At 34.5% G+C, this 17,204-nt stretch overlaps 1 protein-coding gene across 2 annotated transcripts in view; it reads left to right on the top strand.

The window, feature by feature from the left end:
• ERGIC2 (ERGIC and golgi 2) overlaps positions 1 to 16,990 on the top strand; it is a 45,585-nt gene extending 28,595 nt beyond the window's left edge. For both annotated transcript variants that reach the window (XM_047740143.1, XM_047740144.1), the window contains exons 7-14: positions 2,906 to 3,007; positions 3,465 to 3,560; positions 8,517 to 8,572; positions 9,666 to 9,764; positions 13,341 to 13,438; positions 15,042 to 15,204; positions 16,258 to 16,340; positions 16,507 to 16,990. In XM_047740143.1, coding sequence (XP_047596099.1) covers positions 2,906 to 3,007; positions 3,465 to 3,560; positions 8,517 to 8,572; positions 9,666 to 9,764; positions 13,341 to 13,438; positions 15,042 to 15,204; positions 16,258 to 16,340; positions 16,507 to 16,569 — 760 coding nt within the window. In that variant the 3' untranslated portion in view covers positions 16,570 to 16,990. The remainder of the gene's footprint in view (positions 1 to 2,905; positions 3,008 to 3,464; positions 3,561 to 8,516; positions 8,573 to 9,665; positions 9,765 to 13,340; positions 13,439 to 15,041; positions 15,205 to 16,257; positions 16,341 to 16,506) is intronic.
• Positions 16,991 to 17,204: the final 214 nt, after the last annotated feature.

Raw genomic sequence — 17,204 nt, 5'->3', positions numbered from 1 at the left:
TAGACCTGACGATTCACAGACCTGTACCCCTGGGGCTAAAAATACATTATATGTTTATTTAAAAAATAAATAAAAGGCTCTTCATCATTACTGTTAGTGCCACTGACTAGCAGTAATAACCAGAGCTAAATTTCTTGTGTCACCTAGAAATTTTCTTTTCATTTATGATTTTCTGTATATTTGCATATTTCCTTATGTTATCTTTTTCCTAATCCAAATAGGATCCTTTTGTTCTAGAATTTGCTTTTTTCCACTTAACCTGATATTTCGGATACCTTCCCATTTCACTACAGAGAGTATTTATTTTATGGATAAACTATAGTTATTAAGTAGGATCCTTATCAGTGGGCATTTAGATTGTTGGCAGGATTCTAATATTAAAAACAATGCTTAATGAAAATTCTTGAACCTAATTTCTTCCATACTGATGTGAGTGTGTGTGTGTATGGTTTCTAGAAATGGAACTTCTCTTTCAGAAGATATTTAATTAACATTTTGACACAAGAAACAAAAAATTTGTAACTGTGAAGTGATGGTTGTTAACTTACTATGGTAATCATTTTGCAGTATATACAGATTTCAAATCATTTGTTGTGCACTTTAAACTTCTATAATGTGATATGTCAGTTATATCTCAGTAAAGCCAAGAAGAGACATTTTGATAGATGATTCCAAAATCTCTTCACTTGTACTCGAAAACTGTATGAGAGTACTTGTTTCCATATAACCTCACCAACAGTGGGTATAACCATACTTTTTTATTGTTGCCAATTCTGAGGGTGAAAAATGGTATTACACTTGTTTAATTAGCATTTCTTTATGAATCAGTTGTATATCTTTGTGGACTTTTTTTCCTTGTTTGCATTTCTTTTGAAACTGATTATTCATGCTGTATGCCCATTTTGCTTGGTTGTTGGGGTTTTTTATTTATTTTATTTTATTTATTTATTTGTTTTTAAAGATTTTATTTGTTTATTTGACAGAGATCACAAGTAGGCAGAGAGGCAGGTGGGTGTGGGGGGAAGCAGGCTCCCTGCCGAGCAGAGAGCCCGATGTGCAGCTCGATCCCAGGACCCTGAGAATATGACCTGAGTTGAAGGCAGAGGCTTTAACCCACTGAGCCACCCAGGCGCCCCATTTAAAAAAATAGTTTTAAATAATTCTTTGGTTATTATAGAAGGTAGTCCTTTCTTATAAGTGGTTCCCCTATCCCTGCTCCCATATACTGCTTTTTTTTCTCTTTGATTTCCAGCCTATGTCTTTGTGCTTACAAAGGCTTTACCTAATTTAAGATTATTGCAAAAAAAATTTTAACCATCTTTCTCCCCCTTCCCTTTCTTGTCCTCAAGTACATTTCAAAGGCCTTTCTCTTTTAATTTCCAGTTTCACCATTTGGGGAGATTTTTAAATTAAGGTAGAAATCAAATGTAGTTAAACAAAAGAACTGAATATTAGGTATCTCTGGGCTTCTAGAACTTAGAGTAGAAAGTCATCCAGAGATGAAATACATTACTTTAATCCAGAGATATTAAAGTGAGAAGCCTCCTTTCATCTGGAATTTTATTCAGTGTTCAAGACTAGTAAGAAATGGGAGCAGAGATTGTGTTTTTATTATTAAAATAATGGCTGTTTTCCATCATAGAGTTTTTTTTTTTTTTTAACATATCTTCATATATGGAATATAAGCTTGGATATTGGTATATTTGAGGCAGATGTTACGCACACACGCGCGTGCGCACACGTAGTTTGCTGTCATTTAGCATCATTTTCCACTGCTCAGCACTGAAATTGGATTCTGGAGATATAAGACACACAACAAATAGACACTTACAATGTGTGCTAACATTAGATCCAAAGATTTTGTCTTTAGATGTGTAAATCTGAAGATGCAGATAGTCTTTTTTTTTTTAAAGATTTTTTTTTTATTAGAGAGAGATCACAAGTAGGCAGAGAGGCAGGCAGAGAGAGAGAGGGAAGCAGGCTCCCGGCTGAGCAGAGAGCCCGATGTGGGGCTCGATCCCAGGACCCTGAGATCACGACCTGAGCCGAAGGCAGAGGCTTTAACCCACTGAGCCACCCAGGCTTCCCGCAGATAGTCTTTTGAAAAAGTATAGGTAGAGTATAATATTTTGTTTAGAATGGTCTTGTCATAGAATAACATTTAGATTTCTTTGGAAAAGGAGACACCAGGTGATATTAAATGGCACTATGGCCTCTTTTGTAATGAGGATCAAATGTTGTTGTATGGGTTTATAAACCCCAGTAATCTCCTACTTAAGTCCACCAGATCTATTGTACTTTTCTTTTTTTTTTTTTTTTAAAGATTTTATTTATTTATTTATTTATTTGACAGAGAGAAATCACAAGTAGGCAGAGAGGCAGGCAGAGAGAGAGGAGGAAGCAGGCTCCCCGCTGAGCAGAGAGCCCGATGCGGGGCCCGATCCCAGGACCCTGAGATCATGACCTGAGCCGAAGGCAGAGGCTTAACCCACTGAGCCACCCAGGCGCCCCTATTGTACTTTTCTTATTCCTTGTATCAATCACACTTTATTCAATACCTGGGAAAAAGTAAGAATTTTGTCATAGCTGCATGCAGGAATGAAAGATGAGTTTAGATACTCAGGTGAGCAGAATCTCCTTCTTAGTGACCCTGACTGCACATCCATCATCAATTCAGTCAGACATGCTTAGGGACCTCAGCTGTTAAACCTTTAGCCACCCTGCCTCCCTTTTCCTTTTTTTAAGGAAATGGCAATAGAAAACTTGGTGCTTTATTTTAGAATCAAGACCTATAATAATAAATGTAAGGGTTAACTAAGTCATCTAACCATTGTTTTAAAAAAGTGTTGGCTTTCTTGTGTACCTTTCTGTATTTCTAACTATTGCTTATTTATGTTGTATTTAGAATGCTGCAGCTGATTCAGAGTAGACTGCAAGAAGAACATTCACTTCAAGACGTGATATTTAAAAGTGCTTTTAAGAGTGCATCAACAGCACTTCCACCAAGGTGAGCTGTAATTTTTAAATGTGTAACTATATATTATGAATTTACTATGACATAGTTTTAGTATTGGTTTATTCTCTGAATCTCATTTTTCTTAGAGAAAATGTAATCATTCTGTATGATGAAGATTTCTTGTTACTCTTTATTTTATAGCCTGTGATATTGATCAGGATTATCACAAATAATATTCATTAAATTTCCTCTTATGTGTATATGGTAAATTCTGTATAAAATTAGGCTTTAAGAACAAATTGATTACATTTGTTATTATTTTATAAGGATTTATGAATTTTGGTTAGGAATTTTGTGTTTTTATTTCCTTGTTTTCTCTTTTATAGTATATATATATAAAAAATACTTCTAGCAATGTTTCTTTTTCTCCTCTATAAAATTTTCCCACCATAGAATGGTGACTGTGTTGAGTGTGCAGTCAGTAATCCTTCCTCTCATGTTGTAACAGGGAAGACGATTCATCACAGCCTCCTGATGCTTGCAGAATTCGTGGTCATCTCTATGTCAATAAAGTAGCAGGGAATTTTCACATAACTGTGGGCAAGTATGTTCTTTTTACTTACTGAAAATCCTTGAGACAAGTTGGCAGCTTGGTTTAAAAGTAAATTCTTTCCCAATCAGATAATATGTAATTACTAAAGGGCTGATTAAAGTGTTGTGTATCTATATTTTTGATGTCTTGAGATTTGTATTTAGGGCTTTGATCTCAGGATAGAGAAGACTATTACCTTTAATAACTGCTTCGAAGCAAAAGGAAAACTTATGTGCTAGTTTATAAGTAAAGTAAATGAGCTGTAGGTAGATATGAATGAAAACCTACTTGCCAAGTTTTGATAGCCAGGAAGCTCTTACCTAGACATTTCATTAATTTGTTCATGTTGTGGATGGTGTTAGGATTTTGTTTTGTTTTTCTCTTGATAGTTATCACCAAAATGTAATCCCTGGCTAATTTGAGACAAGTGTTTTGATGTAGTTAGAAATGAGTAGTTCCTGAGATAAAGTCGCTAAAAGTTAAGGAAAAATGTCAGATCACCTACTTTCAAGAGCCGCATCCAGCATAGCAGCTGACATAGGATATAAACACTTGGTAAATTTCTGAATAAATAAATAGATTCTTTTCTCTCTGCTTCCCTTATTCCCTTCCTTCCATCCACCTATCTTGAGTCACAGTGCTAAGCAATTCTTCATTGTGAAAGACATTTTTTGAGAACTTGGCTAGGGCATGTGCCATGCCAGATACTAAGGATGAAACCATGCCACATCTACATAAGGGATTTAAGAGGAAGGAACTGAAAAAAAAAAAAAAAAAAAAAAAAAAGATTTTAAGGGAAACCACCATTTTACTTTTTTGTGTATAATATCCATCTTAATTATGTATTAAAATATATGTAGTTCAAATTATAAAATGAAACAAAACTGAAACAAAGGAAAGGGTTTTTGCCTTATGATGCTGACATTCTGTGAGACAATCCGAACTTTGAATGGTGAATTACACTAATAATTATTTAATTATAGTTGTATTGAAGCTGTATAGGAGAAGTATGGCTGATAAGAAACTGTAATAGGTTACCTGACTTACCCTGTACATTAGCAGAGGCTTTATTGAGGAAACCTTTGAAAACTAGTGAGTGATTAGGAATTTTATATATAAAGGAGACAGGGCATTCATGCTGAGGGAAAGGCCATTAAGCTGGAAAAACCATTGCTGGAGATTTTTTTTCTTCATATATATATAGAGAGAGAGAGATAAATAGCATAAGTCTTTTATGCAGAATTATTTCAGTGTTTACAGTGATCAGATCAAACATTTGTCTTTGTTGTCCCATTCTTCTTAACACTCACGTTTTGTTGTTTCCTTGCTGTTGCCAGGATTGGTTCTATAGCTTAGAATTTCTTGGTATCATGCAACAATAGGTAATAGTTGGCTCAACAAAATTTAGACAATTTTATTGCACTTGTGGATACAAACAATATCCTACTCCCAAACAAAAAGAAGGAAACTTTGACTAATATTTCATGAGCATCTATATTAAGGCCTTTATTCCCAATTTCAATTCTCTCTCTGTGTGATAACTCCTGCCATGAATAAGAGAGGCCAGATAGAAAAGTGTTCAGTTTGTATCTTATCCTTATCTCTGGGATACCTTATTAACCCACTCCTGTTTTTTAGTATTATGTTTACCGAGTTCAGTATTGATCTTTTTGAAGATCTCATGTTACCTCTAAGATATAATATCATCCTCAACTGTAATGTAAAGAAGAAATAAAAAGAACAAGATTTACAGCAATAATATATATTTCAAAAATCAAATGTTTGAGCAGGAGTACCTTAGGTAAGGTAATGGAGTAGACAGACACTTGCCCCACACATGTAGAATCAGTAGGTATATATCGATTGCACATGCAGAATGAAACACATGTAATGGCCGTTCAAATATCATGATGGTATTTCTGTTGATTCTGAAATCTTTGTGATAACTGCAAACCAAAAAAAGTAAAATATTCCCTCCATTTCCTAGGGCATTTAATATATATTGAAACTACAACAAAGTACTTCGTGTCGCTAAATGGAGTTAAGTTCTAGACTCAGGTCATTATTCATAGTTTTTTCACCTACATGAATGCCACTTAGAGTGTTTGTAAGTCATGCAAGATGTCCTAGAATATTTTTGTGTGTGAGAGCATCACTGCATTGCGGGATGCCTTCCCTAGCTGCTGTCCACAAAATGCTGATTATTTTCCCCAGTAATTGTGACAACCCAAAATGCCTCCTCCCGACCCTCCAGTTTTCAAAAACAGTCTTTCATTTACTGAAAATCATGTGGAAAAATGTATCACAACCCATGAAAACTATATGAAATTCAAATTTCAGTGTCTAAAAATAAAGTTTTACTGGAACACAGTCATGGGTATTTATTTACATATGGCTCCTTGTGCACTACAGAACCAGGATTTGAGTAACCGTGACAGTGACAGAGGCTGTATATGACTCATTGCTTTGTGCTGCTACTTGGTGCACTGCAAATTAGAACAGGTTGTAACAGTTACAGCTTGACAGCATTACAAATGCCTTGCGTATTGCTATACTGCAACATCTGATTTCTTTATTGTATTACTTGGTCAGAAAAGAAAAAGAAATATGGGTTTCAGATGTACTTTAAGGCAGGGTGGAGTGTGGATTATTTTATCAAATTTGACTTCAGAACATCATGTTTATTATGCAGTGACTCCATAGCTGTGCTAAAAGGATATAGGATTTGTAAATATTAGTGGACTAAGCACTCATCACAACATTACTAACTCTCAGGAAAATTAAAAAATTTAAAAGGGAATAAGCACAAGCAGAATTCTTTGTAAAATTAAAATGAAAGTGAGATTGCAACCCAAGTAGGTTGACATGTGACTCATTGGTTAGCTAAGGAAGGAAAGCCCCTTCCCAGCAGCTTGATGAGATTACTTGTGTTTGCACCAACCAAAGAAGTGCATCCAGGGAAAGTAAGTTTGCTTTGGAGGATTAGCTTTTTGGTGGGAAAAGTGCTCTAGCAGCTGAGGACACTGAGAGCAGTGTCAGAATAGTTCAAAAGCAAGGCAGGTGATAGTGAGTGGATTTCCTTAGCTTTTGCTGAATGAACAGAGGTTACCAATGCTGTTTGTTTTAGTTTTGAGGAGTCCGTGTGAGTTTGAATTGATCAAATTCAATTGTAATTGGAACAACTACAGACAAAAATATTTTTTAAAGAAATAGAACATCAGTGTGTTCCTGGTGGTAAATAGGTATGAAGCAAAAAAAAAAAAAAGGCTTACGTGGATAAATTTTCAAGGCTTGTGAAAATGTAAGTTGTTTATAGCCTATGGCTATCCATTAGTATCATTGGCAGTACTTTGCAGAAAATATTTGAATCTGTCATGTATTAATGAACTGATAATATTGATGGTGAACCTCATTTATTCTCATGGACATAAGCATTGTCATTTCCATGAACATTTGTCAGAAAGAAAAGCTGAATATTCCAACTTGCCCTACTACATGACAGCTTAACAGCTTAGTAGTGGTCTAGGACTTTTTTTTTTTTTTTTTTTAAAGATTTTATTTATTTATTTGAGAGAGAGGCAGTGAGAGAGAGCATGAGCGAGGAGAAGGTCAGAGGGAGAAGCAGACTCCCCATGGAGCTGGGAGCCCAATGCGGGACTCGATCCCGGGACTCCGGGATCATGACCTGAGCTGAAGGCAGTCGTCCAACCAACTGAGCCACCCAGGCGTCCCTATCTAGGACTTTTTTTGTGTGATTTGGGCGGGAGGGGGGCTCTTAGGACTGAGATTGAAATTTTTCTGAATAAAAAAACTATTGTCAGCTGTTTTTATTGAACAAACTTTAAAAGTTAAGTTTTGTGCAGACTGGGTCATGTTTCTTAATGAATTTAGCCTGAAATTATAAGAAAAACAGGTTAATATATGAAACTTACATTGTGGTAAGGTTATTTCAATGAAAAGTAGTGTCAACTGATGCTTCCCATGCCTGACTGTCAAAAGTTAAAACAAGAAGCAGGATCTCCATTCTTATACTGGTATTTATTTTCCAACCTCAAACTATAGTTCCTGAAGTGTTTTCCTACCTTGATGCTGGTACAAAGGAAATTTCCACGTTTCAAAATGTATTTAACTGTGCCCTTGAGGAAATTCTGCCTTAAATTGCAAGCAGTCAATCAGTGTATTATGTTAATGACGCTCCAAAAGGAAATACCGAGAAGAACCTCATAGGGTTCTACCCAAGCAATGCATATACTCAGTTAAAAGATAACTGGCTTATGGGGCACCTGGGTGGCTCAGTGGGTTAAAGCCTCTGCCTTCGGCTCAGGTCATGATCCCAGAGTCCTGGGATCGAGCTCTGCATCAGGCTCTCTGCTCGGCAGGGAGCCTGCTTCCTCCTCTTTCTCTGCCTGCCTCTGCCTACTTGTGATCTCTCTCTCTCTGTCAAATAAATAAAATGTTTAAAAAAAAAAAAGATAACTGGCTTAATATTTTCAAAGACAAAATATGTAAAATTTCATTCTAGATTTTCATTACAGATAAATTTCTGTGATCAGTTTTGAAAGTAGGGAACACTAACTCTAAACCCTAGTTAAGGAAAATGTTATCTCCCAGCAAAAATACACCTGAATTACAAAAAAGTACTCTGTTATTACTATTACATTTTGAACGTCATTAAGAGAAGTTTGTGAAAAATTTTCTTCTTATGTAACTAACTATATAATATCTTCACTTTTGCTTCTTGGCCCACAAAGCCTAAAATACTCACTATCTGGCACTTCACAGAAACACTTTGGCAGCCCCCAGTTCCTTGCAGGGCTGAGATGAGTAGACTTACCTATGTAAATCATAGGACAACTATGTTTTTACTTTATAGTAAGACAATTATATAACTTAGGAAAGATTTCCTTTCTGGTTTTAATTAGTTATATATTTAAGTATTAGTACTTTAATCTTTTTTCCTCTTTTCAGGGCAATTCCACATCCCCGAGGTCACGCACATTTGGCGGCACTTGTCAACCATGACTGTAAGCAGTTTCTGAAATTTTTTCCATGAAGATGTCATTGAAAAAAGTGTTACGTGTGGGTTTTTTGTTTTGTTTTGAGTGCAGATACAGGGTAGGGTTTTCTAAGTGGGCTGTTGTCAAAACAGATATCCAAAGGAAAAAATAGACGATTAAATATGTTGACTTTAATCCATTATCTCTTATCCTTGAACTACCTGTGTTTCTATTGATTCATAGCTCCGAAGCTGCGAGGGTTAGGGAACGGGGCCTTGGTGAGCTTTAGATCCCTTTGTACACATTTCTGCTAATTCTTATGGATAATGAAGAGCATGTATTCCAAGTTTATTTCAGTTTGTAAGTGGACATCTGGACACATGCATACATATAAGGTATACAAATTGGTTTTAGGTAATGATTGTCATAAAACTTAGTTTTTAAAGTCTTCTTTAGGGGGCACCTGTGTGGCTTGTTCGATTAAGCGTCTGTCTGGCTCAGGTCACGATCCTGGGGTCCTGGGATGAAGCCCCATGTCTGGCTCCCTGCTCAGCAGGGAGCCTCCTTCTCCCTCTGCCTCTGCTGCTCCCCCTGCTTGTGCTCTCTTGCGCGCTCTCTCTCAAATAAATAAATAAATAAATAAATAAATAAATAAATCTATCTTAAAAACAACAACAACAAAGGCTTCTTTAGAGAACAAAAACAAGAAATAGAGCCCATTAAAAAAATCAGTTTGTCACATTTAGCAATGATTTGCATTAAAAATATATCTGATCGGTTTCATTATTCTAGTGCTGACAGTTCTGTTACTATATAATGATTTGGACAAGGAAAGACTACTATTTTTAGTTATCAGGATTGGATGTACTATTTTGTAAAAGATAATTTGTAATTATAAAATTTGAGATATAGCATTTTATTTGTATGTACTTGTTATACACTTAATTCCACATATTTATATGCATTTCTTTCAAAATAATGCAGTTTTAAATACTATATTATATCTACATATTTGAGATAGTTTCATTTGAGATTAGATAAGAATATGAACCAATAAATAATCTATAGTTTTGAATAATTTAGTTTCTGTACTTAATTTGTTTTATTTTATTCCTCTTAGCTTACAACTTTTCTCACAGAATAGATCATTTGTCTTTTGGAGAGCTTGTTCCAGGAATTATTAATCCTTTGGATGGAACTGAAAAAATTGCTGTAGATCGTAAGTATTTAGTAATTACTATTGGAATTTGCATGCAGGCAATTGCCTTTATAACTTTAATACTTACACATTTTTAATAATCCTCTTGTGACAAATACATAGATAAATTTTTAAGTAGATTAACTGGGTTAATAATTTTATGTGGGAATGTATGTAGAGAGAATTTCCTACTCTTATCTTAAAAAATGAGCCATAAGAACAAAACAAAGTAAGAAGTAAGCAGGAAAACAAAGAAAAATAAGTAAGCAGGAAACAGAGTAGAATTTAAAAGCTCTCTAAATGAAAGGTTAATGTGTTATTAGGCCTTAACTCCTTTTCCATATGCACTGAAGAAAGAATAAGAACTAAAAGTTTCAACATTAAAGAAGAATTGTTTTCTTTGTATAGATTTAAAGTTCTTTTTTTGGGGGGGGGTTTAAAGTTCTAAAATGCATATTTACCATTTTAGAAACTTCTTTGGGGAGTTTACAAATATCAGAAACCTAGAGTTATTCTAGAACAGCTTGGTTATTAACTCAGAAGTAGTACATTATAGCATAGGTAGAAACCTTCTATTACTATTTTAACCTTCTGTTCCATTTAAAATTCCAGTTTATCCAAATGTGGATGGATTATTTTCTTAATTTTATAACAAGGCATGTATCTTGTGTTTCTTGAAGGTTTTTGGTTGCCTTTCCTCTACTGAAATAGTCCTACTGTGTGACATGCCCCACCTATTGGACCTTTTAAGGACATGTCAAGCTTCATGTGCTACTAGGAATTCTAGTGTTTGCAAAATTGTAAATAAGGATTTCATTTTTTTTAACTAAAACAGATTTATTAATATTCTTCTCAGCATTATTATTTTTTTAAATATTTTATTTATCTGACAGAACAAGCAGGGGAAGCAGCAGAGGGAGAGGGAGAAGCAGGCTCCCCACTGAGCAGAGAGCCTGATGTGGGACTTGATCCCAGGACTCTGGACATGACCTGAGCCAAAGACAGACACTTAATGGACTGAGCCAATCAGGCGCCCCAGTATTTACTCTTTTATCATAGTATTGTAATCAGATACATCAAAGATGTTTTACTTAGAATACTGAGTTACATTCCTAAGTATTTTATGTTTGTATGGGAATGCTTCACTTAAGGAAACTTGAGTATATTAAATTTGGAAATTCTAGAACCATAAGCTTTATTCAGTATGTAATCTTATCTTTATGTGTATGTTCATGTTCATTGTATACAGATATACACTAGATGTTACTTATGAGATGATCATTGAAAACATGTTAATACTTTATTTCAAGATGCTAAGATGACCTTAAATTTTTGTACAGTAACAGTTCTAAATATAAACAGATTAATTTTCAAAAGGCTCTTTTTGAGTTTACTTTTTCCTAAATTCACAAAGACTAAGAGGTATTTAGAGTTATGTTATAAAATGCCACCAGATGAGTGTCAGTAGGTTATTCAAAGCTTTAAAGCAGGTGTACTCTTCTCCTTACTACTAGATGTTTTATTGGGCTTTTTTTTTTTTCCCAAAAAGAAAAAGGAAAATCAGCATTACAAATCTGTGTGTCAGGTAACCACTACCTCCTTGATGTTCCCCAGAAGTTTTGAGGGGATTACTTAGTGTTTACATCTTGAATGCTGTACCAGTTTGGACAAACTAGCACCTTTGGAATAATTTGTGCCTTGCAACAAAATTTCATTCAACAGCGTCTGCGGCCCCTCCCTCCCCAACCCCCCCCACCCCCTGCCCCCAGCTTTTCCCAACTTGGCCATTAAATGATCGGACAGCTTTATAGCCTTTCTTTGAATTAACATTGACATAAAGGTCTTTAGTAGTTCTCTGGCCACAGCTTAAATGTTTTTCAGTTTTTCCTGTCATGTGTCTTTGACCCTTTGGGTTATTCATTGCACTTCACTCCTCACATGTGGCGAGATTCCCTTTGCCCTTCATGTTTCCCCCAAGTGATTATCCTACCTATGCATACAGCGTAGGTTATTGCCTTGCCACTCTTAATTTCATCTGCTTTTCATTAATATTTAAGACTTAAACACCTTTTTCTCCTAGCACTTCCAGCTCACTCCCTCTGTTTATGACACAGTAGAGTTTATTGTAACACACCTCAAAACTGAGCATAGATAGAGCAATTCACCTGAGCAAAGAATGACTCAAAGGATGAAACTGAAGACCATCTATAATTAAAAGCCATCTATTTTTGGGAGATAAAGTTGACACTTTTCTGCCCCAATATCTGAGATAGTATGTACACTATTCAGTTGAACCTAATAATAGAAGAACTAGTCAAATAACTATTCATGTTTTTGAAAGTTATATTGGTACAAGTGGTAGGTGAAGTAAGTGGTGAAGTTGAAACAGGTTTTGTTTTATTTTGTTAGAAACTTGTTTAATGTTAGTGTTTGAAGACACCATTGCTCTTAACCTCTCCCTCCTATCTTGTTTACCTTTCCCTCCTCTATTCTGAATTACACTAAGAGATGGAGACATTGGATTGATTGAAATAAAAATTCACTAAGGTTGACTAAAAGAACATAGACACACAAAAGTACCTTCTATGTACTTTCTATATAAAATTTTAGAATAGGCAAAACTAATCTGTGCTGATAGAAGGTTAGTGGTTAACCCAGGGTTGGAAATAGAGGGGAATGACTATAAAGCGGTATGGAGGAACTTTTTGAGGTGGTGAAAATATTTTATATTTTGATTGTGGTGGTGATGACGTGGGTGAATACAATTGTCAAAATTTGTCAGACCATACTTTTAAAGTTGATAGATTTTCTCTACACAGTTTCCATAGACAGTTATGTGGTGTGAATCACATGGTTTCATGTCAAATGTAATGAGGCCTATTACCTAATTCTCACTACACATAGATATATCTAGTTCTAAATTTTCTAGAATATAGACCTCGAAAATTAACATGTTTTGTATTATGTGAACTGTTATCTAAGATTAATTAACAATTGGTAATAAACTGGTATTTATGACTTGTATTAAACCTAGAAATGCCTAAAGACTATAAATAGGATCTTTTGGATTATGCAGTAGCCTCAGACCATCAGTGAGTAGGTTTGTTAGTTATCTTCCTCCTGCCTTATCAAGTCTTTGTGTATATCCAAAGGCTGGTTAATTCAATTTTGCTTTATCTGTATATCTTAAGATATTAGTAAAAACTGAAAATGTCCTGTGGTGATTATACTATCATAACTTTATTCCTACTAATTTCTGTACTATAATGAAATGCTACTTTTATTTTTCACATTTGATAAAAGGATAAAAATGTTACAAACGATATCTACTGACTACATTTTTTAACCTCTTCTAATGTGTATATATGTGTATATGTGTATATGTGACTATTTTATGCTTATTGAAAGGTTGTTTACTAAGTATGAGTATATTGATTTCATTGATGCTTTTAAATTTTTTGTTGTTGTTGTTGTTAAACACTAAGTCATAAGTAGCATTATGTATCAAGGAAGTGTATTTAATAGGAGGGTGGATTTGGCAGTAGAATTGTTGCTATTTGACTGATGAAAAGAAAACACATTTTGTTTTTATTCTAGACAACCAGATGTTCCAGTATTTTATTACAGTTGTGCCAACAAAACTACATACATATAAAATTTCAGCAGACACCCATCAGTTTTCTGTGACAGAAAGGGTAAGTTGAATCCAACTGATAAAGTGATTTTTTTTTTTTAAGCATTTAATAGTCCAGCTACAAAATAAGGTTAGAGTTGGTATCCTCCCCCTTTTAAAATTTGTGGAAGTTTTGAAATGCATTAATATTTTATTTTAAGCCAATAAAAATGGATATTAGTATGCTTTAGAGCAAGAAAAGAGGTAGATTTTAAAAATCTGGAACATCTTCTATATGGTTTAAACAAAATATTAAACTATGATGGTATTAATGACTTTATTCTTTATATCTTAATTTTGTAATGTTTTCTCTTGTATTGGTATAATTAGTTCTTATCTGCCAGTGGACTCTGATTTCTGTGTTATTTAGTTTTTAATTATTGTTCCTATCCTGGGCTATGCATGATTCTTGTGTCTCAGATAGCAGAATTAGAGGGTTTGCCTTCCTAAGTTAGTGCTTTTTATTCATCTAAGAGGACAAATGTTTTGCAATCTCAGGGTGGAGTGGCCTTTTAAATAGGAGCAGAGTTTTGGAATTTGACAGTTTAACAGACTTCTCATATATTCTGGGGTCATGTTTTCTTATTATTGTTTAAGAATGGTAAATATCCTAATATTAATATCCTGAAGAGTTCCAAGGTTTGCAAACTTGATTTTTGAAGTGTAAACAGGATGGAATGAAATAGAGTATATTCTTGCTGGTGAACACGCTATGGTAGGTTTATGATTTTAGTTGCATTCCTTTCAAGAGAAAACTTCTTTTTTTTTTTTTTAAGATTTTATTTATTTATTCGACATATAGAGATCACAAGTAGAGAGGCAGGCAGAGAGAGAGAGGAGGAAACAGGTTGAGCCACCCAGGTGCCTTGAGAAAACTTCTTTTAAAAACTAAGCCAGGGGTCATCTGGGTGGTTCAGTGGGTTAAAGCCTCTGCCTTCGGGCTCAGGTCATGATCCCAGGGTCCTGGGATCGAGCCCCGCATCGGGCTCTCTGCTCAACAGGGAGCCTGCTTCCTTCTCTCTCTCTGCCTGTCTCTCTGACTACTTGTGATCTCTGTCTGTCAAATAAATAAATAAAATCTTTAAAAAAATAAAAAATAAAAAATTAAGCCAGTAGCTTAAATTTTGATATCTTTCAAATGAGGGCATTCTCTTTTTTCTTGTATTGTATTTCATACCGTTTAAATAAAATGAACAACAGAAAGTGAAATTGTTTCCAAATCTGATAATTGAAATGACAAGAAATATAATTATTTTGTAACTTCTTCGCAAAGAATTGTAACAAAACGTATGTCAAAATATGAGCCTGGCTTTTATGGATTTGGTCAGTGAAGATGCCATATAGTTGTAAGCTCTTGAGCTCAGTAAGTAGAACACTTGAGTGACCTTTTTGAGAAAATAGGAAAGAATGTCTCTGCTCTTTCGATTTCTGTAGAAGCTGATCACACGAAGAATACAGAATAATTTGATTGTCTCTGAAGAGCTTAGTCTAGTAGGACAATTCGTAAAGAGATTTGGAGATCCCTCTTGTACATTTGGGCTGCAGGGCTTCATATTAAGTGTGCAAGTAACCAGATGATGTGAATCCCATTTTTCTCCTTCTCCTGTCTCTCCCCTTCATTTTAGGAACGTGTCATTAACCATGCTGCAGGCAGCCATGGAGTCTCTGGGATATTTATGAAATATGATCTCAGTTCTCTTATGGTAACAGTTACTGAGGAGCATATGCCTTTCTGGCAGTTTTTTGTAAGACTCTGTGGTATTGTTGGAGGAATCTTTTCAACAACAGGTTAAACTTCATTCCTTGTCTAATTTCTAAAAGTGTTACTGAAATTAAGATGCTTTCCCTTAGAAGGAGCAAGAAATGTAATCATTCCCATGTTTTGATATTTAAAGAATTTTTTCTAAGATTTAATTCCAAACTTCCAAAATTACATTGATTACACATTAAACATAACTAAGTTCACTGCATTCAATTATTTTAGGGAGATTACTTAGCTAGAAAGATCCTAAAATTGAATCTAAGTTCTGCCATTTACATGGTAGTAGCCTTGTAATATAGGACACCTACCTTTCTGAAATTGTTTTTTCATCTATAAAAATGGGAATAATCATAAGTGTCTAATTTACAAGTGTGTTGTAGGATTAGATGAGAAAATGCCTAGAAATAGTAGACACTTGAATGTAAATTTTCTTTTTCATATAAGGTATTTTAACTGTACAATATGTAAAATCAAATCTTATCTACTTTGAACCATGTAATGTGTGCAACCAGAATGTTCAGTCCATATTGTTTTTATGATTTGGGACTTTTTTGTCCTGAACTTATGAGATTCAAAGATGACTTGCAGAATCGTAGTCATGAAAATTTGAGCATTAAGTACAATAGATAAAGAAAGGAAACAGTTCCTTCTTTATCCCCAACCCTTCTCAGTATTACATGGAGCTGTATTACTTACATACTTTGAATTTTATTTTTTAAATGAATGGTTTTCTTATGAAAGACTTTGTTGCTACTTTCAGTTTGTTTAAATTTGGGGTGCTGATATTATTTTTTCAAAATGGTATGAATATAAGACATATAAAGCACCCTTGATAAGATTGCTTTGTCAAGTTCATGAATTATGTGGCCTTGTGATTTTGAAATCTATTTGTTTTAAAATTCAACTGTCTGTTTTTAACTATTGAAATGAATAAAGCAAACTGCCTTGTTTCCTTTCTTAATCTATTCCATTATAATTAGTGGATTTTTTTATTCTTATGTAATAATTTAGGAAATAATTTAGGAAGTAATTTCAATAAAAGCATCATTTAATTAAAAACAACTTATTTTTTATTGCAGGCATGTTACATGGATTTGGGAAATTTATAGTTGAAATAATTTACTGTCGTTTCAGACTTGGATCCTACAAACCTGTCAGTTCTGTAAGTGCTATAGTAGAAATGGTGCTGACCTCTAACTCATAGTACCATTGTTAAACCTAAACAGTAGCTTTTGGTGCTCAGAAAGAAATTGCCCAAAATAAAGCATTGTGTTTAGAGGGGATGTGTAAGGAATAAAACTAATGCTTTGGTCTTTTCTTCTCCCTAGGTCCCCTTTGAGGATGGCCACACAGACAACCACTTACCTCTTTTAGAGAATAATACACATTAGCACCTCCTGAGTGAAGGAGAAAAACTTTTTGCCTGAGACATAAAACCTTTTTTAATAATAAAATATTGTGCAATATATTCAAAGAAAAGAAAATATGAATGAGAAGTGGGAATCATACCTAGGGGGAAAAAAAAAAGAAAAACCCAAACTGAAATCCTATATATGTTGTGTCTGTTACAAATGTCCTAGAAGAAATTATGCAACTAATCAGTGAATAAGCCTAACTGAAGTATTGCTTTGAAGATGACCCCTTCTGATATTTTCATAGAAATGGGCAGTATCGAAATCAGAGCTTGCTTCTTGGTGAAAGAGCCTGAAGTAAAGAAGTCAAACCACATCTAAAGAAAAAGGGATTATAAATGCAAATGTTTGCATCCTTCTGTTTTTAAAAGATATGTCGGAATAAAATATGTAAAACATATGGAAAACTAGTCTAGACTTTAAAAAGTTGTGGTCAGGTAATAAAGGAAAACAGGGATGGGTCCCTATGTTATGTTATAGCCATATCAGTGTTAAGCCATAATGACAAGGCCATTTATCCAATAATTTGGTCTGAGGAAGGTAACTGCTTTTCTTTAAACTCTGGCTGTTGGCTTTTTCTGACTGTTCAAGGCAGGGTCGTGGAAGACTAAGGT

Source organism: Lutra lutra, chromosome 8, assembly GCF_902655055.1.
Source record: "Lutra lutra chromosome 8, mLutLut1.2, whole genome shotgun sequence".
Lineage (NCBI taxonomy): Eukaryota > Metazoa > Chordata > Mammalia > Carnivora > Mustelidae > Lutra > Lutra lutra.
Note: the sequence above shows the minus strand (reverse complement) of the source record. Positions and strands in the feature narration are given on the sequence as shown.